Genomic DNA, 24,855 nt, shown 5'->3' with positions numbered 1-24,855 from the left:
GAGAGATGGAGGGGGAGACAGGGATGGAAGAGACATACAGTACTGTAGCAGAGAGGGTGGGGGGAACATAACAGAGAGATGGAGGGGGCAGGGATGGAAGAAACATACAGTACTGTAGCAGAGAGGGGTGGGGGAACATAACAGGAGATGGAGGGGGGCAGGGATGGAAGAGACATACAGTACTGTAGCAGAGAGGGTGGGTGGGAACATAACAGAGAGATGGAGGGGGGCAGGGATGGAAGAGACATACAGTACTGTAGCAGAGAGGGTGGGGGGAACATAACAGAGAGATGGAGGGGGGCAGGGATGGAAGAGACATACAGTACTGTAGCAGAGAGGGTGGGGGAGGCAGGGATGGAAGGGAAATACAGTACTGTAGCAGAGAGGGTGGGGGGGACACAACAGAGAGTTGGAGGGGGGGCAGGAATGGAAGAGACATACAATACTGTAGCAGAGAGGGTGGGGGGAACATAACAGAGAGTTGGAGGGGGGGGCAGGGATGGAAGAGACATACAGTACTGTAGCAGAGAGGGTGGGGGGGAACATAACAGCGAGTTGGAGGGGGGGCAGGCATGGAAGAGACATACAGTTCTGTAGCAGAGAGAGTGGTGGTGGGAGAAGTGCTGCGGTAGTTATGAAATAGATGTAGTGCAGCGCTATCAATTTGCAAAGGGAAAACAAAAACCAACAACAAGCAAAACCCCAAACCAAAATGAACAACAGGGTGGATGGTGCAGAAGTGCTGCTGTACTGGTTGTTTTAACACAGAGTGTCAACAACACAACAGACAGAGAGACGGTCAGATGAACATACATCACCGACTGGTTTACAACTGGCCTCCGAGAGAGAGAATAGGTAGATCTCCTTCTCTCCTCCTTTGTCTCCTACTCTTGCCCTCTTTTTCTCTCCCCTTTGCCTCTCATTTATTTGTCTCCTCCACTCCTCCCCTTCTCTCCCCTTTTCTCCTACCCAATGCAAAAACAGGAGATAGAGAATCAAGGTGAATAAATGTCTGAGTAATGGCCAGAGGTATTTTCCCCGTTGTTTTTTGGCAAGGATCACTCCATCGGGCCAAATGCCAGGATGTCTGAGTGACAGTGAAGGGCATAGAGACAACGAGCTGGAGAGAAGAGTAATATCACTGTAGAGAGAGAGGAAGAGGAGGAAGAGTAATATCACTGTAGAGAGAGAGGAAGAGGAGGAAGAGTAATATCACTGTAGAGAGAGAGGAAGAGGAGGAAGAGTAATATCACTGTAGAGAGAGGAGGAGGAGGAGTAGAGAGAGAGAGGAGGGAGATGAATATTACTGTAGAGAGAGAGGAGGAGGGAGAGGAAGAGGAGGGAGAGTAATATCACTGTAGAGAGAGGAAGAGGAGGAGAGAAGAGAGAGAGGAAGAGGAGGAAGAGTAATATCACTGTAGAGAGAGAAGGAAGAGGAGGAAGAGAGAGAGAGAAGGAGGAGGAAGAGTAATATCACTGTAGAGAGAGGAGGAGGAGATGGAGAGAGAGGAGGAAGAGTAATATCACTGTAGAGAGAGGAGGAGGAGGGAGATGAATATTACTGTAGAGAGAGGAAGAGGAGGAAGAGTAATATCACTGTAGAGAGAGGAGGAGGAGGGAGATGAATATTACTGTAGAGAGAGGAAGAGGAGGAAGAGTAATATCACTGTAGAGAGAGGAGGAGAGAGGAAGAGGAGGAGAGTAATATCACTGTAGAGAGATGAAGAGGAGGAAGAGTAATATCACTGTAGAGAGAGAGGAAGAGGAGGAAGAGTAATATCACTGTAGAGAGAGGAAGAGGAGGGAGAGTAATATCACTGTAGAGAGAGGAGGAGGAGGAAGAGTAATATCACTGTAGAGAGAGAGGAAGAGGAGGAAGAGTAATATCACTGTAGAGAGAGAGGAAGAGGAGGGAGAGTAATATCACTGTAGAGAGAGAGGAAGAGGAGGAAGAGTAATATCACTGTAGAGAGAGGAGGAGGAGGGAGAGTAATATTACTGTAGAGAGAGAGGAAGAGGAGGAAGAGTAATATCACTGTAGAGAGAGAGGAAGAGGAGGAAGAGTAATATAACTGTAGAGAGAGGAGGAGGAGGGAGAGTAATATAACTGTAGAGAGAGAGGAGGAGGAGGGAGAGTAATATCACTGTAGAGAGAGGAGGAGGAGGGAGAGTAATATCACTGTAGAGAGAGAGGAAGAGGAGGAAGAGTAATATTACTGTAGAGAGAGGAGGAGGAGGGAGAGTAATATTACTGTAGAGAGAGGAGGAGGAGGGAGATTAATATTACTGTAGAGAAAGAAGAAGAGCAGGGAGAGTAATATCACTGTAGAGAGAGAGGAAGAGTAATGTCACTGTAGAGAGAGAGGAAGAGGAGGAAGAGTAATATAACTGTAGAGAGAGAGATGAAGAGGAGGGAGAGTGAGGGACCAGGCCAAAGAGGGAGAGAAAATAGAGAACTTCTGGAGATGAAGTTGGGGACTACAAAGCGACTGGCTGTAATGAGAAAAATAAATAGAAGACTGGAGAAACAAATAGAGGCTGGGTAAAAAAATGAATATTGGAGGATGAAAGAGAGAGAGAGGAAATATAAAAATTGGTGTAGTGTAGCCTACACGAGTCAGCTGTTTCAGCTGGAACCCCTGGCCATAGACCTTAACCAGCACTGCCCTTCCACACTCCTCTCCTCCCCCTTCTTCCTTTCCTTCTCTCCATCCGTTTCTCATAAATCGTCTGTGCATTTATTTCGGGCCTCAGGGGAGAGAGTGAAGGATAAAGAATAAGAGTGGATCTGTCAGCGCCTCGTAAAAAGCCCACTGCCTAATAAATAACAGTCTGGAATGAATTAGGAGATTAAATCATCGCGACTCGTTAATGCCGGTGCCACAGCGCCAGATGAAAAACTCACCACATCGTTCTGTTTGTTCGCGAGTCCCGCTCGCTCCTTATTTCGCCTTAAGGCTTTGGTAATGCCGTGTCTGCTGGGTTTGAGGGATTGGTGTGTGTGTGTGGATGTGTATTGTGTGCTTTGGTTATGGGTTGGTGTGCAGTTTTGGATGGCTTTTCTTCCCTTTGTTGCATTTTGGGTGATAACAGTTTATCAGTTATTTTGTATCTGTCTCTGCTAATGGTTGTGATGGTTGTTATGGTTATAATGGTTGTGATGGTTATGATGGTTATAATGGTTGTGATGGTTATAATGGTTGTGATGGTTATAATGGTTGTGATGGTTGTTATGGTTCTGATGACTGATGGTTGTTGGTGATGGTTGTGATGGTTCTGATGACTGATGGTTGTTGGTGATGGTTGTGATGGTTCTGATGACTGTGATGGTTGTGATGGATGTGATGGTTCTGATGGTTCTGCTGGTTGTGTTGGCTTCACAGAGACAGAGGCGAGGCCCGGGAGACATGGGGAACCTGGAACCAAAGTCCACTCCAACCCAGGGAAGAGGAGAACAGAGGAGGGTGAGTTTCACATCATCAGCCTTTCACACTGATGCAGTCAGTCTGTCCTCGGTTGAGAAGTGATTTTAATCGGCATGTGGGTGAAATAAAAGGAAACAGCAATATTCTGTAGACTGAAATCTCTCTTACAGGTGCTGTTTAGAGCTGTTTAGGCTGTGTCATGACTTGCCAGAGCTTTCAGGTGTTGTCTCTCTCTGTGAGTGTGTGTGTGATAACCTCAGCCCACGGCTGTCATCGGTGGTAGATAAACTAGCAGTGTAGCTAATTCTCACTGGAGGATCAAAGGAGTGGTGTGATAGCGTAGGCTAAATGTAGCGTGTTAGCCAAGGCTAACATGAAAGCAGTAGGATGGTGTATTAGCAGAAGCTAACATGTAGGTAGTAAAGTAACGTGTTAGCCAAAGCTAACATGAAAGCAGTATTATGGTGCATTAGCGGAAGCTAACATGAAGGTAGTAATGTGGCGTGTTAGTCAAGGCTAACATGAAAGCAGGGGCTAATATGGAGAATTAAAGGCTCAGTGCAGTCAAAAACGTGATTTGCCTATATTCTATATACAGTGAGCTCCAAAAGTATTGGGACAGTGACATTTTTGTTGTTGCTTTGACTCTTTACTCCAGGACTTTTGAAACAATGAAATGACTATGAGGTTAAAGTGCAGACTGTCAGCTATAATCTGAGGGTATTTTCATTCTAACCCTAACCTTTTAGAAATTACAGCACCTTTTGTACATAGTCCCCCAATTTTAGGGGACCAAAAGTATTGGGACAAATGTACTTATATGTGTTTTAAAGTAGTCAAAGTGTAGTATTTGGTCCCATATTCCTAGCACACATTTTAAATCCAAAGTGTTGGAGTACAGAGCCAAAACAGCAACAAAAATGTCACTGTTCCAATACTTTTGGAGCTCACTGTATATTGCGACACTATGAGGTTGGAAAAATACTGTGAAATTGTGAAAATTATGATAATGTCCTTTTAGTGAAAGAACTTGTTTGGTGGGATGGAGTTCTGGCCTGCCAGGTGACATCACCAGACAGTAAATTAGTTAATAGGCCAATAAGTAAAATTGTTCCAAACCTATCTGCAAATAACAGCTAGTTTTCAGTTTTCCCCTCCCCACTCAGACCACTTCCAGACAGTCCAAGCCAAATTTTTGTTTGAGACATTTCTCTTTGTTAAGAAACAATTTTTGATTATTTTGGACAATTTTGTTTTGAAAATAATCACAGTAAGGTACTTAATTGTTACCTAGAAATGATTTGATATTGAGATAAAAATGACTGCACTGCACCTTTAAAGTAGCACGAACTGGCGCAGGCAAAAATCCTCTTAGCAGTGTGGAGTGTTTAGAATGTAATAATATAGGGAAAGAATCTTTCAGATGTCACATTTGTATCGTATGGTGGCTTAGCGTGGGCTGAGGTTCCCTAAGCAACCTAGTGTAGGTACAGTGGGCTCACATGCTCTCAGTAATGTTGTGTGCATAGACAATTTAATTTAAAACATTTAATTAGATTACATTGATTTTATTTCTGGAATGTAAAATATTCAGTATTTAATCTAGTGGACCTTGCACATACACTACCATTAAAAAGGTTTGGGTCACATAGAAATGTGCTTGTTTCTGAAAGAGGGAGGCCCCGGTGCACAACTGAGCAAGAGGACAAGTACATTAGACTGTCTAGTTTGAGAAACAGATGCCCGCAAAACACCAGTCTGAACGTCAACAGTGAAGAGGCGACTGTGTGTGGGTGTGCGATGCTGGCTGATCTCCGACTGGCCAATAAAAAGAAAAGATTAAGATGTGCAAAAGAACACAGACACTGAACAGAGGAACTCTGCCTAGAAGGCCAGCATCCCGGAGTGACCTGTTGACGTTGAGACTGGTGTTGTGCGAGTACTATTTAATGAAGCTGCCAGTTGAGGACATGTGAGGTGTCTGTTTCTCAAACTAGACACTCTAATGTACATTTCCTCTTAGTCAGTCATGCACTGGGGCCTCCCACTCCTCTTTCTATTCTGGTTAGAGACAGTTTGCGCTGTTCTGTGAAGGGAGTATAACACAGCGTTGTACGAGATGGTCAGTTTCTTGGCAATTTCTCGCATGGAATAGCCTTCATTTCTCAGAACAAGAATAGACTGACAAGTTTCAAAAGAAAGTTATTTGTTTCTGGCCATTTTGAGCCTGTAATCGAACCCACAAATGCTGATGCTCCAGATACTCAACTAGTCTAAAGGCCAGTTTTATGGCTTCTTTAATCAGGACAACCGTTTTCAGCTGTGCCAGCATAATTGCAAAAGGGTTTTCTAATTATCAATTAGCCTTTTAAAATGATGAACTTGGATTAGCTAACACAACGTGCCATTGGAACACAGGAGTGATGGTTGCTGATAATGGGCCTCTGTACGCCTATGTAGATATTCCATAAAAAATCTGCAATTTCCAGCTACAATAGTCATTTACAACATTAACAATGTCTACACTGTAACGGTTTTCTTCTGGGGAAAGAGAGGCGGACCAAAATGCAGCGTAGTTAGTTTTGTCCATCTTTAATAAAGATGAAAATACAATAATTTATAAAACAAGAAATGTGAAAAACCCGAAACAGTCCTATCTGGTGCCACAAACACAAAGACAGGAACAATCATCCACCAAAACCCAACACAAAACAGGCTACCTAAATATGGTTCCCAATCAGAGAGTATGACTAACACCTGCCTCTGATTGAGAACCATATCAGGTCAAACATAGAAATAGACAAACCAGACACACAACATAGAATGCCCACCCAGCTCACGTCCTGACCAACACTAAAACAAGAAAAACATACAAGAACGATGGTCAGAACGTGACAGTACCCCCCCCCCCCCCCCTCCCCAAGGTGCGGACTCCGACCGCACAACCTAAACCTATAGGGGAGGGTCTGGGTGGGCATCTGTCCGCGGTGGCGGCTCTGGCGCTGGATGTGGACCCCACTCCATAATTGTCTTAGTCCACCTACTTAGCGTCCCTTGAGTGGCGACCCTCGCCACTGACTTTGGCCTAGGAATCGTAACAACGGGCAGCTCCGGACTGAGGGGCAGCTCAGGGCTGAGGGGTAGCTCGGGACTGAGGGGTAGCTCGGGACTGAGGGGAAGCTCGGGACTGAGGGGAAGCTCGGGACTGAGGGGAAGCTCGGGATTGAGGGGAAGCTCGGACTGAGGGGAAGCTCGGGACTGAGAGGAAGCTCAGGCAGGTTGATGGCTCTGGCAGATCCTGGCTGGCTGGCAAATCTGGCAGATCCTGGCTGACTGGTGGTTCCGGCAGATCCTTGCTGACTGGCTGAATGGCGGATCCTGGCTGAATGGCGGATCCTGGCTGAATGGCGGATCCTGGCTGACTGGCGGATCTGGAAGATACTGGCTGACTGGCGGATCCTGGCTGACTGGCGGATCCTGGCAGACTGACGGCTCTGGCAGATCCTGGCTGACTGGCAGTTCTGGCAGATCCTGGCTGACTGGCAGTTCTGGCAGATCCTAGCTGACTGGTGGATCCTGGCTGACTGGCGGCTCCTGGCTGACTGGCGGCACTGGCGGCTCCTGGCTGACTGGCGGCTCCTGGCAGACTAGCGGCACTGGCGGCTCCTTGCAGACTGGCGGCACTGGCGGCTCCTTATAGACTGGCGGCTCCTTGCAGACTGGCGGCACTGGGGGTTCCTTGCAGTCTGGCGGCACAGGCGGCACTGGGCAGACGGGTGGCTCAGGCGGCGCTGGACGGGAAACTCCGGCAACGCTGGAGAGGAAAGCTCTGGCAGTGCTGGACTGATGAGCTCTGGCGCCTCTGGAATGAGGGGCTCTGGCACCTCTGGACTGAGGGGCGGGAGCTCTGGAAGTGCCGGACAGGCGTGAGACTCCGGCTGCGCTGGAGTGGAGGAAGGCTCTGGCAGCGCTGGACTGAGGAGCTCTGGCGCCTCTGGAACGAGGGGCGGGAGCTCTGGCAGCGCCGGACTGGCGAAGCGCACTATAGGCCTGATGCGTTGTGCTGGCACTGGTGGTACTGGGCCGAGGACATGCACAGGAAGCCTGGTGCGGTGAGCTGCCACCGGAGGGCTGGTGCGTGGAGGTGGTACTGGATAGACCGGACCATGCAGGCGCACTGGAGCTCTTGAGCACCGAGCCTGCCCAACCTTACCCGGTTGAATGCTCCCGGTCGCCCTGCCAGTGCGGTGAGGTGGAATAGCCCGCACTGGGCTATGCAGGCGAACCGGGGACACCGTGCGCAAGGCTGGTGCCATGTAAGCCGGCCCAAGGAGACGCACTGGAGACCAGATGCGTAGAGCCGGCTTCATGACACTTGGCTCGATGCTTACTCTAGCCAGGCTGGTGCCACAAACACAAAGACAGGAACAATCACCCACCAAAACCCAACACAAAACAGGCTACCTAAATATGGTTCCCAATCAGAGACAATGACTAACACCTGCCTCTGATTGAGAACCATATCAGGCCAAACATAGAAATAGACAAACCAGACACACAACATAGAATGTCCACCCAGCTCACGTCCTGACCAACACTAAAACAAGAAAAACACACAAGAATGATGGTCAGAACGTGACATACACTGTATTTCTGATCAATTTGATGTAATTTTAATGGACAAAAAAATGTGCTTTTCTTTCAAAACAAGGACATTTCGAAGTGACCCCAAACTTTTGAACGGTAGTGTATCTCACCAGTAATATATGCATGTGTGTATGCTAACATGAAAGAGATGCCTTTTAGCTCCCGGCTCTCGTGGTTCTTCAGAAGCCTATCTGTCAGATGCATTACATAGAACATGGCGGAGAATACTTATCAGGCTCATTTATTTTTTCAGGGTTCTTTGAATTTCAGGCCTTTACATGGCTTTCCTCTATCCTGCTTGTTTCACTACAGGGGGGCGGGCTAGACACTAATGACTAGAACATCCCGGTCACGACCATTTAATCAGAGGCTGTGTGTTTGGGTGTGTGGAGGGGGATATGGGGGTTGTGTGTGTGTGTGTGTGTGTGTGTGTGTGTGTGTGTGTGTGTGTGTGTGTGTGTGTGTGTGTGTGTGTGTGTGTGTGTGTGTGTGTGTGTGTGTGTGTGTGTGTGTGTGTGTGTGTGGTTGTGTTGTCTTCGCTTCTGTCTTTTTCCTGGGTTACCTTTGTCTTGTGGATTGACATTCAACCGATATCACTCAAAGGCTTCAAAGACAGGAGAGAGAAAGTCCCTAATGGGTTGGAACAGACTGCTGCATGTGGTATAACTCAAACAAATGGGTCAGTTATTCAGTTATTCACACACACAGACACATGGACAGACAGTGAGACTGCAGTAAAGTGAGGCATGACAGAGAGAAAAATAAGGAAGGATATAGACAGAACAGGTAGACAGGCAGACAGATGAACAGATAGAATAGACAGAACAGACAGAACAGACAAACAGAGACAGAACAGAGGAGCAAATCCAAGACCTTGTTGAATATTTGATGGAACTTCCTGGTTTATTTAGGCCAATGCAGAGACGCCTCACTGACAATAATTGGGCTTTTAATATGGATGACCTTTCACCCCATAGGTCAGAGACTCCACTCCTTCCAGAGAGAACGATTTGTTTGTCTTAAAATATTCCTTTATTGGCCCAATAGCTACATAATTAAAATACAAGCATTATTTCATTTTAATGGACCAGCAAAGCTAGAACCAAGCTCCTCTCCCTGTCCACTGTACTGAACACAGAACGCCGATGCCCCACACTCCTACAAAAGGATCTGACGGTTCACCAGCCCCTTCAGAAAGTATTTCTTATTCCACTTAGTCCACATTTGGTTGTGTTACAGCCTGAAATTCAAAATGGATTAAATATATTTTTTCTCTCACTCATGTACACATAAAACCCCATAATGACAAAGTGAAAACATGTTTTAAGATGTTTTTGCAATTTTATTGAGAATGAAATACAGAAATATCTAATTTACATAAGCATTCACACCCTTGAGTCAATACTTGTTAGAACCACCTTTGGCCGCGATTACAGCTGTGTGTCTTTCTGGGTAAGTCTCTAAGAGTGATTACAGCTGTGAGTCTTTCTGGGTAAGTCTCTAAGAGTGATTACAGCTGTGAGTCTTTCTGGGTGAGTCTCTAAGAGTGATTACAGCTGTGAGTCTTTCTGGGTGAGTCTCTAAGAGTGATTACAGCTGTGAGTCTTTTTGGGTAAGTCTCTAAGAGTGATTACAGCTGTGAGTCTTTCTGGGTAAGTCTCTAAGAGTGATTACAGCTGTGAGTCTTTCTGGGTAAGACTCTAAGAGCTATGCACACCAGGATTTTGCAATATTTGCACATTATGCATTTAACAATTCTTCAAGCTCTGTCAAGTTGGTTGTTGATCATTGCTAAACAGCCATTTTCAAGCCAATTTAAGTCAAAACTGTAACTAGTCCACTCAGAAACATTCAATGTCATTTTGGCAAGAAACTCCAGTGCATTTTTGGCCTTGTGGTTTAGGTTATTGTCCTGCTGATAGGTGAATTGGTCTCCCAGTGTCTGTTGGAAAGCAGACTGACCCAGGTTTTCATCTTGTATTTTGTCTGTGCTTAGCGCTATTCCATTTATTTTTATCCTAAAAAACTCACTAGTCCTTGCCGATGACAAGCATACCCATAACATGATGCAGCCACCATAATGCTTGAAAATATGAAGAGTGGTACTCAGTGATGTGTTGTGTTGGATTTGCCCCAATGCTTGGTATTCAGGACAAAAAGTTAATTGCTTTGCCACTTTTTTTCAGTTTTACTTTATTGCCTTGTTGCAAACAGGATGCATGTTTTGGAACATTTTTATTCTGTACAGGCTTCCTTCTTTTCACTCAGTCATTTAGGTTAGTATTGTGGAGTAACTACAATGTTGTTGATCCATCCTCACTTTTCTCTTATCACAGCCATTAAACCCTGTAACTGTTTTAATGTCACCATTGTCCTCATGGTGAAATTGAGTGGTTTCCTTCCTTTCTGGCAACTGAGTTAGGAAGGACTCCTGTATATTCGTAGTGACTGGTGTATTGATGCACCATCCAAAGTGTAATTAATAACTTCACCGTGCTCAAAGGGATATTCAAGGTCTGCTTTTATTTTTACCCAAACTACCAATAGGTGCCCTTCTTTGCAATGCATTGGAAAACCTCTCTGGTGAGGCATTGGAAAACCTCTCTGGTGAGGCAATGGAAAACCTCTCTGGTCTTTGTGGTTGAAACTGTGTTTGAAATTCACTGCTCGACTGAGGGACCTTACAGCTAATTCTATGTGTGAGGTTCAGAGATGAGGTAGTCATTCAAAAATCATGTTAAGCACTATTATTGAAACAGTGTGTGTCCATGCAACTTATTATGTGACTTGTTACTCCTGAACTTATTTAGGCTTGTCATAACAAAGAGGTTGAATACTTATTGACTCAAGACGGTTCAGTTTTTCATTTCATTATGTCTAAAAACATAATTCTACTTTGAAATGATGGGGTATTGTGTGTAGGACAGTGTCACAAAATCTCAATTTAATACATTTGAAATTCAGGCTGTAACACAACAAAATGTGTAGAAAGTCAAAGAGAAATAGGCCCTGTGAGAGATAGACCCCCCCCCCCGAAAAAAGTTAACAATCATTCCGGACAGAATTCATAATGGCTGCTGACCAGTGCTCTGCAGCTAGAGTGATGTGGGAGCCAGAATGGCAGTGGCGGAAACCCCAGCACTGTCTCTGGAGGAAAAACATACAGCCCGAGTCAGAATGGCCTCCGGCTCACAGCTCTGCCATAGCTCAGCCGCTCTGGTCCTGTTTAACACATGGCAAATGGAAACTGGAGGGCTCAGTGGGACACAGGCAGTGATTCCAGACGTTGCCTGCCACAGCGCTTTGGGTGCGACCCCTGTTGACTCCTACTTCTGTATGTTGCATCCCAGACAGACTCTTTAATAGGAAGCTCTCCCAGGGTGCACTGCTGTGTTGTGACTGGAACTAGACGGGCATGCGAGGAGTCAGGGCCACGTAACACCAGGAGGGAGGACAAAGTGCAGACAGACAGATAAACAGACAGGACAAACAGCATTATTTGGCACGTTCAGTCATAGAGACAGACAAAGAGGAATAAGGAACATATATTCCAAAAGCAGACATGAAGAGGTGTGTGTCACTCACACACAGACATATTCAGGGGGACATGGATTTATAGTGTATGTACCGACACACATGCAGGCACATACACACTTAGAAAAAAGTGTTTCAAATGGGTGCTTTGGCTGTCCCCATAAAATAACCCCTTTTGGTTCCAGGTAGAACCCTTTTGACTTCCAGGTAGAACCCTTTTCGGTTCCATGTAGAACCCTCTGTAGAAAAGGTTCTACCTGGAACCGAAAGGGTTCTTAAAAGTCGAAAATAACTCTTTTAGATTCTAGATTGCAGTGTACAAAACTGCAACTGCAAGTGCACTACACACGCACACACGCACTCACACACACACACACACACCATGGATCAGATAAATGGCACTCTAGAGAGAGAACATCAGATGTTGGCAGCCATACAGAAAACACAACCTAGCTGGGCAATTATATCTGACACTGAGGAAAAGGCTATGGTCTGAACACAGCCTACGCAGACAGGTCCTCATCTTGCATCAGTGTGTGTGTTCCTGGAGAATTTTAATATTAAAGTATGACTAGAAGAGTCAGGAGTCAGGTGTTAAGCTGTCACAAACACTCACACACGCACGCACACACACACACACACGCACACACACAAATGCACGCAAACATAAACACACACACACGGAAGAGGTAATTGGTGTGTGTTCTGGGGTCACGTTATTTCTCTAAGGTAGTTGTAGAGAGCTGAAGGATCGTAGATCCAATCTCAGTGTGTAATAAGAACACAGCTAACCTTCCCTTTCACTGCAACACTTACAGTCAAACAGCCTTCACCCAGCCTTCACTGAGCCTACACCCAGCCTTCACCCAGCCTTCACCCAGTCTTCACTGAACCTTCACTGAACCTTCACCCAGCCTTCACCCAGCCTTCACTGAGCTTTCACCCAGCCTTCACCCAGCCTTCACCCAGCCTTCACTGAACCTTCACCCAGTCTTCACTGAATCTTCACTGAACCTTCACCCAGCCTTCACCCAGCCTTCACTGAACCTTCACCCAGCCTTCACTGAACCTTCACCCATTCTTCACTCAGCCTTCACCCAGCCTTCACCCAGACTTCACTGAAACTTCACCCAGCCTTCACTCAGCCTTCACCCAGCCTTCACTCAGCCTTCACTGAACCTTCACCCAGTCTTCACTCAGCCTTCACCAAGCACTGGAGCCCAGACTACAGAGCTAGTCAGACCCAGGGGTCTACACCTTGTCTTCTCGTTAAGACAGCAAAATACCTCAACTCAACTGTTAATTAGTGAAACGCTGTAACGCTCCCTTCACTCACTCTGACCCACCCTCGCAAGGCCTTCTCGGTAAATGACATCATCCGTTCCTATAAGATTCTCTGCCCTTTGACCTTGTGTGTTTACGGTCCACACAACAAGGGTGGTTTTTAGAGTTGTGCGGTATCCAGATTTTCATTTCGTCATACTGTATTTTTCTCATCCCAGGATCTACAGTATTACCGGTTTAGTACACAAGGGGTCACTAAAAACACAAAAAAGCCCATTGAGTGTCTATTACCAGAATTCTAACAACATTAGCACAAGTAATAAAACATTTCCATAGAGGGTAATAGCTAAATATGCTAACGAGCACAAACAAAAATAAATGAAATGCCAAGACAGGCAATCCAGCTCATAAAGTTATACATATATAGGTGTAGGGGGGTAAAATTATGTTGAATAATATTAAACTACATTCATCAATCTGATTATATGGGTGTAGGGCATAAATGTATACTGATGAATCGAGCCAGCTTGCAAGTCAACACATCAACACTCGGATACTATAATTACATTTGTTCTAAGATAGCTTTATGTGATTATTAAGAGGCTTATGGGAATTATGAGCTGTCTATTGCAATCATACTCTAAGCTTTAATTGATCAAGTCTATCTTAGCCATAGATATAGTTAGAATCTATGCATAATGGAATGATATGTGTAGAGGGTAGATAACCTATACCAACAGACCTACTAAATTATAAACGCAAAGTCAAATCAAAGAATTATTCTTTAAAACGATTAGTGCATCTACTCAAATGAACGTATACGATTTATTAGTCACAAAATAATTGACACTCTAACAATTCCAGTGTACATGGAATAGATTATACAATACAACAGAGTAAATGACTGTCACTGATAGGCTAACACTAACGTGGTTCCATGTCTCTTCAGAGTAAAAGCTCCAGGAGACAATACTGTGTCTAATACACACAGGAGGCTTACGGGATACAGGATTCTCATACGTAAAAATAGTGTCTCCATGAATAGTTTCAGCCCATCTTTTTTTCTTCCCAGAGCTCCAAATCTCAGTATCTCCCATCGTCTAATTAAAATCACTTTGCTTTGTCAAAACAATAAACAAAAGGCATTAAACATCGCACGCATTCTTGGATCTAATCATTACAGCTCTGATTTAAAGGATAGGAGCTTACGTCTGTGTTGCTCCCTCTTTGAGCTGACCGCCTTCCGACAAAACAGATGAACACAGTAAAGATACCCATAGCACTTACGGCACAATAGAACACATCAATGTTTGAAGCTCTTTACAAACCTCTTGAAACAAACCAAACAAGATCAGTTAATTCACTCCTCCAACGGTGTCTGTACTCCCAGGAGTCTGTCGGGACGTCACACCCCGGAGAAAGCCACGGATAAGGTGTGTTTGACTCTTGTGATAGCCCACTTATGGTCAGCCATCCGGACAATGTTCTAAATCGTGGTCAAGTCCCGCTGGAGCTCGGTGCCTGCAACTCGCCGGACTTGTGTGTCACCTCATGTCCAGATGTCATTTTTGGTGAGGTTGGACATTCACAAGCAAATGTGAACAAAAGACAATATGCAAATGAAAAAGTTTTGAACAGTACTGGCTCTGGAGTCAGCATGTGTACACGCTGTGTCTGTGTGGAGTCTGGAGCCGCTAGGGCAACGTGCCTGCCTGCTCTGCTTGGACGAGCCCGTCAGTCTGCTCCTCCAGACTGACGGGCTCCTCCAAGCAGAAGAGGCAGGCCTGAGAACAGAGGAGAAAAAACACAAGGAAATCAAGATAGCAGTGGCATCTGTACAGATAAGTCATCCAAAGAGCTTTGACTTCTCAAACACGGCAGAAAGATAACACAATATGATGCCCCATCTCCATTATAATTCAGCCACTTACTTAGCTAACTAGAGGGCCTGGCTCAAACCTTTTGGGGGCACTAAGTGAGATTTGGTTGGGTGCCCCCAACCTTGCGGCAAAACATTTTAGTGGCCCCCTCTAGGTGTCGGAGAGAACATTTTTAGTTTTAAAAGTTCATTTCCTGCAATTCTACACATTTTGCCAAGGGCGTAAAGAAAACGTTGCAATTTTATAACACATTTCATTCAATTCAGTTTGACATGAGGCAGAGACTAAATTAATTCCGTTTCAAAGCTAATTTCCTGCAATTCTACACATTTTTTCAATGGTATGCCATGTTACTATGATATCTGAGTGACAATAAATAACAAAATCAATGGGGGCCCCCTTGAAGTCAGGGCCCCTGGGCAAATGGCCTGCGTGCCCAGTCAGGATTTGGCCATGGTTACTACAAGTTTAGATACCTGTCTAGACTAACTACCAATCTAAAAACTGTTAGCTGACATGGCTAATTGAGTGACTTTCAGTGACTGACATAACAAGAGAAAAACTGCTTATGCACCTGGTGTATAATACTGTTCTTACTCTCAATATTAAGTTGAGACACTGAGTGTTTTTTGATTGGGGGCCCAATGTGGTCTATGCCTGTAACCGGCCATGGCTGACTAGCCAGTTAAACCAAGTACACAGCTGTACTCACCAGCTCACTGCTTTCTCACGTTTTGCTATTTACAAACAAATACGTGACTGGCTCAAATGTTCTGGGGATCTATGGTAAACTTCATGATGTACAATAATGTGACGGGTGAAATGATGAATGTGATCTGCGTTATCTCCTAATGTATCACACAAGTTGAATGCAGGTATTTACTTAAAAATTAGCTACACATATTCAGATTTATTGAAATAGTTTCAATGGTACACGGTATATAAGGTATACCACCCAACGCTAGTGGACACGTTTGATTTAATGAAATGGCCTGTTATTCTAACAGAGCCAATAAGCTGCTCTCAGAGAGTGTGTGTGTGTGTGTCCGTGTGTGTTTGTGCACTTGTGTGTCTACATTTGTGTGTATGTGTAAGGGTGCATGTATATGTGTGTGTGTGTGTGTGTGTGTGTGTGTGTGTGTGTGTGTGTGTGTGTGTGTGTGTGTGTGTGTGTGTGTGTGTGTGTGTGTGTGTGTGTGTGTGTGTGCGTGCGTGCGTGCGTGCGTGCGTGCGTGCGTGCGTGTGTGCGTGTGTGTGTGTGTGTGTGTGTGTGTGTGTGTGTGTGTGTGTGTGTGCGTGTGTGTGTGTGTGTGTGTGTGTGTGCGTGTGTGTGTGTGTGTGTGTGTGTGTGTGTGTGTGTGTGTGTGTGTGTGTGTGCGTGTGTGCGTGTGTGCGTGCGTCGTACTGCAATATCATGTGTCCCAGGGGATGCGACATTTCTCACTCTTCAAATATGTAAGTGGTTCTTTTCTGCCCATTATGATGGTTATAAATGTGGGCCTATAACTCCACTGTGACAAACGATTACAGCCAACTCAACAGGCGTGTGTGTGTGTGTGTGTGGGTGTGTTATTAATGTCAGCCCTCATATCTCACCTGAGGTAAATGTGTCCTCGGGACCAAAGCATCGGTGTGCTTGTGTGTGCGTGTGTAAGCAGATGTGTTCCTAGTTGCGTACTAGTTCAGCATCACTCTACATTAACTAGTTGTGCCATCTGTCCCTCGAAAGTGTAAACTTGTCTTTCACTTTGAAGCTGCCTCCCGAAGGCCATGTATTATAAGAATCTATTTTGCATTCGTTAAATGTTCTTTTAAAGTGGTTTCCTTTGAGCAAAACTTTGAAAAAACCTGGTATATTCTGGCAAAGCCACTGTGTCTGTGAAGGGGTGTGTGCTTCTATTTGTTGGTGTTTGTGTGTGTCTGTGTGTGTGTGTGTGTGCGTGTGTGTGTGTGTGTGTGTGTGTGTGCATGTTGCTTCCAGGAGAGTCGGACAGTGATGAATATTCAGGCTTTGAAAGTGATAGTACTCTTCAATTGGGCTTTGGGGCCTCTCTCTCTATCTCTCTCAAGCTCTCTCTCGCTCTCTCTTTCACACTCTCTCTCTCTCGCTCGCACTCTCGCTCTCTCTCTCGCTCTCCCTGTTAGAACTAGAGGCTTCCTCATTGCATCAGACACATATTTCCCCATAAGCCACTGTGGTTTTCTCTACAACATGTGGACTGAAATGCCCTCTGTTTATCTCAGCCATTCTTCAATTACATGAGGAATAATATTACACCGCCATAGATTCAATATTTCATTTCTCGCCTGTTAATTCTAAAAATCGCTCGTTTACCCCAGAGGCTCTCCCTCGTCTTTCATCCCTCTGCCATTTATCCTCTTCTCTCCCTCACTTTATCCTCATCCATCCCTCACTCCCTGGGCTACTGTAGGCCAAACGGAATCACACCCTGTGGACATCCTACTAACCAAAAGAGAGAGAGGGGCCTTTTTTTCTCTTCAAAAAGTTGTTTGTGCTTCTACTCCTCCCTCTCACTCCCTCGCTCTCCCCCTCTCACTCCCTCGCTCTCCCCCTCTCACTCCCTCGCTCTCCCCCTCTCACTCCCTTGCTCTCCTCCCTCTCACTCCCTCGCTCTCCCCCTCTCACTCCCTCGCTCTCCTCCCTCTCACTCCCTCGCTCTCCTCCCTCTCACTCCCTCGCTCTCCCCCTCTCACTCCCTCGCTCTCCCCCTCTCACTCCCTCGCTCTCCCCCTCTCACTCCCTCGCTCTCCTCCCTCTCACTCCCTCGCTCTCTCCCTTTCTCCCTCGCTCTCCCCCTCTCACTCCCTCGCTCTCCCCCTCTCACTCCCCCTCTCACTCCCTCGCTCCCCCCTCTCACTCCCTCGCTCTCCTCCCTCTCACTCCCTCGCTCTCCCCCTCTCACTCCCTCGCTCTCCCCCTCTCACTCCCTCGCTCTCCCCCTCTCACTCCCTCACTCTCCCCCTCTCACTCCCTCGCTCTCCTCCCTCTCACTCCCTCGCTCTCTCCCTCTCACTCCCTCGCTCTCTCCCTCTCACTCCCTCGCTCTCCCCCTCTCACTCCCTCGCTCTCCCCCTCTCACTCCCCCTCTCACTCCCTCGCTCTCCCCCTCTCACTCTCTTGCTCTCCCCCAGGCGAGGAAGAAGAGAACACCTTTTTAATGAGCGTATCAGAAGCTCAAAGTAAAACAAATTGTTTAAATTACAGTCAGACATTTCCTGTGGGGAACAGTTCAAGCACCCATTTATTTCATCCTTTCTTCAAAACAACAACAACAAAAAGAGAACAAAAGAAAACAGCTAGTGGCAGGAAGCATCTATCAGAGACAAGGCCAGCCTTGTTAATGGCTGCCATTCCATTTTGTCAGACAGACAAAGGAGGGGGAGGAGGAGAAGAGGAGAGAAGAATACCTGATTATGAAGTTGCCAAACCTTATGGTGTGGGCCGTAATGGATCCAAGACAAAAGTCTTGAATAGAAATGCTAATAAGACCAATTACACGATGCATTAGGAAAACATTAGGAACTCTTTCCAGGACATAGACTGACCAGGTGAATCCTGCTCTTTCCAGGACATAGACTGACCAGGTGAATCCTGCTCTTTCCAGGACATAGACTGACCAGGTGAATCCTGCTCTTTCCAGGACATAGACTGACCAGGTGAATCCTGCTCTTTCCAGGACATAGACTGACCAGGTGAATCCTGCTCTTTCCAGGACATAGACTGACCAGGTGAATCCAGATGAAAGCTATGATCCCTTACTGATGTCACCTGTTAAATCCACTTCAATCAGTGTAGATGAAGGGGAGGAGACGGGTTAAAGAAGGATGTTTAAGCCTTGAGACAATAGGCTTTAAAATAAATGCTAGTAAGAACAATTCTAATATAAATGCTTTTCTTGCTTTATAGCCCTGTTAATGGTTATTTGATCTCACTTATTGATGTTGAGCTGACCTGTCAGACTAAAGGTATTTCAATCAGATCCACTAATCATTATGATTCCTGTCCTCACTAACTGGATCAATACCTTAATGTGTGGTTAGCCTATAGGACGAGTCAGCAGTGGACCAGGAAGGGTTTGTTTTCCTGAGGTTCTGCCCAGTCTGCTAAGTGGCTCAGTGGTTCTGCTCCCTCCTCTTTAATGGAATACCGCAGCTCTTGCCGGGAACACTGTTTACTCTTTTAACTGAGAACTCTCCAACACCTCCGGCCCTCTCTGGTTCCCATGGAGCCAGGAAACCGTGGCGATGGTGTCTGTGGAGAGCAGGGGCGGATTAACGTCCCGTCCCCCCCCCCCCCGCCGGTAACCTTGCCAGCCTCGACACACACAGGGAGGGGACAACACTAAGCCTGAAGGGACAGGGACACACACATAAACACACGAATGCATGCACGCGCACACACATACACACACACACACATACACATGAGGCAATGCCTGAATGGATTGGAATGGTGGATGCTGTGACAGACATAGGCACACACACTGATGCATGCATGCACACACAGACTAACAGATACACACACACACCGATGCATGCACACACAGACTAACAGATACACACACACACCGATGCATGCACACACAGACTAACAGATACACACACACACCGATGCATGCATGCACACACAGACTAACAGATACACACAAACACCGATGCATGCATGCACACACAGACTAACTTAATTTGGGGGGGCTTGAACACTCCCCTCTAACAGGGCAGCTGGCAGTGAGGCTTGAACACTCCCCTCTAACAGGGCAGCTGGCAGTGAGGCTTGAACACTCCCCTCTAACAGGGCAGCTGGCAGTGAGGCTTGAACACTCCCCTCTAACAGGGCAACTGGCAGTGAGGCTTGAACACTCCCCTCTAACAGGGCAGCTGGCAGTGAGGCTTGAACACTCCCCTCTAACAGGGCAGTTGGCAGTGAGGCTTGAACACTCCCCTCGAACAGGGCAGTTGGCATTGAGGCTTGAACACTCCCCTCTAACAGGGCAGTTTGCAGTGAGGCTTGTCCTCTTAGACTCCATCCATTCACCAAAGCCCCATATACTACCCACCACTGCGACCTGTATGCTCTCATTGGCTGACCCTCGCTTCATACTCGTCGCCAAACCCACTGGCTCCAGGTCATCTACAAGACCCTGCTAGGTAAAGTCCCCCCTTATCTCAGCCCCTTATCTCAGTCCCCCCTTATCTCAGCTGGTCACCATAGCAGCACCCACCTGTAGCACGTGCTCCAACAGGTATATCTCTCTGGTCACCCCCAAACCAATTCCTCCTTTGGCCGCCTCTCCTTCCAGTTCTCTGCTGCCAATGACTGGAACGAACTACAAAAATTTCTGAAACTGGAAACACTTATCTCCCTCACTAGCTTTAAGCACCAGCTGTCAGAGCAGCTCACAGATTACTACACCTGTACATAACCCATCTATAATTTAGCCCAAACAACTACCTCTTCCCCTACTGCATTTATTTAGCTCCTTTGCACCCCATTATTTTTATTTCTACTTCGCACATTCTTCCACTGCAAATCTACCATTCCAGCTATATTGTATTTGCTTCGCCACCATGGCCTTTTTTTTGCCTTTACCTCCCTTATCTCACCTCATTTGCTCACATCGTATATAGACTTATTTTTCTACTGTATTGTTGACTGTATGTAACTCTGTGTTGTTGTATGTGTCGAACTGCTTCGCTTTATATTGGCCAGGTCGCAATTGTAAATGAGAACTTGCTCTCAACTTGCCGACCTGGTTAAATAAAGGTTAAATAAAAAATAAAAAAAGATGAAATAATGATTCTTCGCCTGGCTCCAATCCAACAACTAGAGGAATGCTTCATGTTATTCTGGAGGAATATTATCCCTAAAGGCTCAGTGGAACAGAGAGCGGCGTACAGTTGTTTCCAGGAGGGGGGGGCAAATGCTTCCTGTGTGGTGTAGTTTGGGAACGGCTGTAGCCATTACATGGCAAAGGGTTTTAAGGCTTCGATGATCCTGGTCCTCTTGGGGAGGTTAGAGGGTTTGTTATGCTTCAGAGGCCAGAGCCAAGAAGGGAACTGCATTATTAAACATGATAAGACCTAATGAACTCTGGACACACTCATGCTACAGCTCCTCTGACCACACTAACCACTGGACAACAACAGGATTACAGATATTATAAGCTGAGGGCTGTCCTAAATATGTCAAGTGTAACATCGGTGTATGTGGTGTACTGTAGGTATAATAACATGTTTGGATGAGTGATGGTGAACTGCTTTCGAGTTTGTACATATCCAATTGTAAGAGTCGATGACAGAACTTGATGCTATTTTTTGTGTGCAAGCCAAGGTGTGATCACGGTGATCCCTGACCCTTACATTAGCCTCAGGGCGCCTCTCCCTGCCCTGCTCTCCCTCGGGTCAACGTGGCTGGGGGCTGAGATCACACCTGTGGGAGGATATTCAAGGTCAATCAATAAAGCATATAGAGCCTGCAGCCATCCGCTGCATTCATATTGTGAACTGAACCGGGTGGATTTGGGTCCTTTGTTACTAATACAACAACAGTAGAAGAAATATGTGGTTTCTATGTACTTTTCTTTCTCATACTGAAGAGTGCATAGCATTGAGAGAGAGAGAGAAGTGTGTTTGTGTGTCTGCCGTGTACTGTAGTGGTACAAAAATACTCTATAAAGCTCCTTATACTTTCAATGCATTATTCCCCAAAATGTGGGTAAACTGTGTTTACTTGCATTGACCTTCCACTACACCACTGGTGCCACGTGTGTGTGCGTGTGTGTGTGTGCTGTGTGTGTGTGTGTGTGTGTGTGTGTGTGTGTGTGTGTGTGTGTGTGTGTGTGTGTGTGTGTGTGTGTGTGTGTGTGTGTGTGTGTGTGTCTGTGTACAAAATCTTGTGTGTATGCGTCTCCCTGTGCTAACGCGTGTTGTGTGCTTACGTGTGTGTGTGTGTGTGTGTGTGTGTGTGACAGATGTGAAGAAACATATTGACATCACTTAGACAGTGTATAGGTGCTAAACATGAACAGCCACAGGAGAGCTGCTCTCAGCCCGGTAAATTGCCAATTCATTTGTGAAATCGACTAAGTGAAGGCCTCCTCCAATGCACAGACAATCTTTCTCTGCAAGACACTCACTGTGAGAAGAGGACCAGGGATAAACAACTTTGGCATCAAATTAGCTCTCAGTTTTACAGCCCATTGACCATGATAGACCAACGCTTTAATGATTAGCCTAACCTGTCTGTTAGGTATGTCGGAAGAAAAAAAGTGTGTGTGTGTGTGTGTGTGTGTGTGTGTGTGTGTGTGTGTGTGTGTGTGTGTGTGTGTGTGTGTGTGTGTGTGTGTGTGTGTGTGTGTGTGTGTGTGTGTGTGTGTGTACAGTACGTGTGTGTTGGAGCCTTCAGTCCCTCCCAGGCCTCTGAGCACTGGAGGGCCAAGGTTACCGGGGTCGGCCAGCAGAGAGCTGCCTGCCAGATGGACAGCCAGCCTAGACAGGGTTACACCTGATACACTCTCTCTCTTTCTCACACACACACCCTGATGGTTGTAATATACCTCACCTTAGACTCTACACACAAACCTGTTCCCCTGCCACTGCCTATCTCCCCCAACACATTTATCATTAGTCTGGAATAGAGACTTTGACCAGAAGCAGATGTTGTATGCTTCTCTATAGACAGATCTATAAATGCATTTTAAGCTCCAGGATAGATGGAAGTATGAAAAGGACAGTACTGCATATGCAGTGTTATAGTGAAATAAAGGCAAATATGACATTGTCCCCTCCTCCCCTAATGTTGTCCATGGTCACCCTCATCTTAGCTGTACCTGCCTACTCGGTGCAATCTGTGCCCATCCACTGACTGGGGTCATGCAATAAACCTTGCAGTCAGAGAGCTGGACAAGGAGAGATGGTTGTGTGGAGGGGGATGTGGGGTGTTGGGGATGTGTATGCATGTGTGTGTGTTTTCTGAGTAGTGTATGTTGGTTATTGGATACAGGGTAACAGATTAGATTTCCCTCAATATGGTGCTGTCTCTGGCTCTTGACAGCTGTCACTCACACATTAACCCCCTTTGCCTCACACACACACAAACACACACAAGGTTTTTGTTTACTTCATCGAGACGGTTTTGATGAATAATCATTGGATTCGTTTCACACAGATCCTTCATTCCTTTGTTCAGCATCTGTCTCCAACTCGCCACTTGTTGATCAGGCGCAGACGACCTTGTTCATCACATTCTGATGGGTTCATCACATTCCGATTTGTTCAAGCCTTAGGACAGCACTCTGAAAACCTGTCCCAAACAAATCATCACGTATCTAAATATATCTCCTATTGGAAAGACACGTTGGCCATAGAAACCGTCTGTCACAGACAAATCTGGCTACCTAGAGAGGACAGACTGGCTATAGAAACCGTCTGTCACAGACAAATCTGGCTACCTAGAGAGGACAGACTGGCTATAGAAACCGTCTGTCACAGACAAATCTGGCTACTTAGAGAGGACAGCCTGGCTGTCACAGACAAATAGAGCCTGGCTATAGAGACTGGTCATCACAGACAGATCTGGCTACCCAGAGAGGACAGCTTGGCCATAGAAACCGTCTGTCACAGACAGATCTGACTACTCAGAGAGTACAGCCTGGCTATAGAGACTGGTCATCACAGACAGATCTGGCTACCCAGAGAGGACAGCATGGCTATAGAGACCGGTCATCACAGACAGATCTGGCTACCCAGATAGTCTATGCTCACTCTGGTCTCAGAGAGAGGTCGAGACAGAGCTGCATTTTCTCATACACTGCCAGAACTATACAGACTTACAGGGAATTTTCTTTCCCAAAATTGAAAACAAATACACCTTTTTTTTTTACCAAAACAGAAAAGGAGAAAATCCAATATCTATTGGGAGAAAAACCCCTTTGTGACATATTAGCTGCAAAATATGTAGCTTCCTGCCACACCCGTAGGGACAGTCACGCCCATAGGGACAGTCACACCCGTAGGGACAATCACACCCATAGGGACAGTCACACCCGTAGGGACAGTCACACCCATAGAGACAATCACACCCATAGGGATAATCACACCCATAGGGACATTCACACCCGTAGGGACAGCCACACCCGTAGGTACAATCACACCCATAGGGACAGTCACACCCGTAGGGACAGCCAGACCCGTAGGGACAGCCACACCCGTAGGGACAGCCACACCCGTAGGAACAGTCACACCCATAGGGACAGCCACACCCGTAGGGACAGTCACACCCGTAGGGACAGCCAGACCCGTAGGGACAGCCACACCCGTAGGGACAGCCACACCCGTAGGAACAGTCACACCCATAGGGACAGCCAGTGGAACGACCAACCAGAGAATTAACATGGCTACTTATGTCTTTATCACTAGTTCATTATTGTTATTCATTTCTTACTGTGGTGTCTGGTTAATTGTTAATACTCAAATCAAATCAAATCAAATTTTATTTGTCACATACACATGGTTAGCAGATGTTAATGCGAGTGTAGCGAAATGCTTGTGCTTCTAGTTCCGACAATGCAGTAATAACCAACAAGTAATCTAACTAACAATTCCTAATCTACTGTCTTATACACAGTGTAAGGGGATAAAGAATATGTACATAAGGATATATGAATGAGTGATGGTACAGAGCAGCATAGGCAAGATACAGTAGATGGTATCGAGTACAGTATATACATGTGAGATGAGTATGTAAACAAAGTGGCATAGTTAAAGTGGCTAGTGATACATGTATTACATAAGGATGCAGTCGATGATATAGAGTACAGTATATACGTATGCATATGAGATGAATAATGTAGGGTAAGTAACATTATATAAGGTAGCATTGTTTAAAGTGGCTAGTGATATATTTACATCATTTCCCATCAATTCCCATTATTAAAGTGGCTGGAGTTGAGTCAGTGTCAGTGTGTTGGCAGCAGCCACTCAATGTTAGTGGTGGCTGTTTAACAGTCTGATGGCCTTGAGATAGAAGCTGTTTTTCAGTCTCTCGGTCCCAGCTTTGATGCACC

General features: G+C 46.0%; 1 protein-coding gene across 1 annotated transcript in view; it reads left to right on the top strand.

Moving 5' to 3' along the window:
- Nucleotides 1-24,855, top strand: part of LOC135545785 (testican-1-like) — a 397,903-nt gene that overhangs the window by 264,626 nt on the left and 108,422 nt on the right. The window contains exon 4 of the mRNA XM_064973666.1: nt 3,384-3,464. Within this exon, the coding sequence (XP_064829738.1) occupies nt 3,384-3,464 (81 nt within the window). The remainder of the gene's footprint in view (nt 1-3,383; nt 3,465-24,855) is intronic.

Source organism: Oncorhynchus masou, chromosome 9 (genome assembly GCF_036934945.1).
Source record: "Oncorhynchus masou masou isolate Uvic2021 chromosome 9, UVic_Omas_1.1, whole genome shotgun sequence".
Lineage (NCBI taxonomy): Eukaryota > Metazoa > Chordata > Actinopteri > Salmoniformes > Salmonidae > Oncorhynchus > Oncorhynchus masou.
Note: the sequence above shows the minus strand (reverse complement) of the source record. Positions and strands in the feature narration are given on the sequence as shown.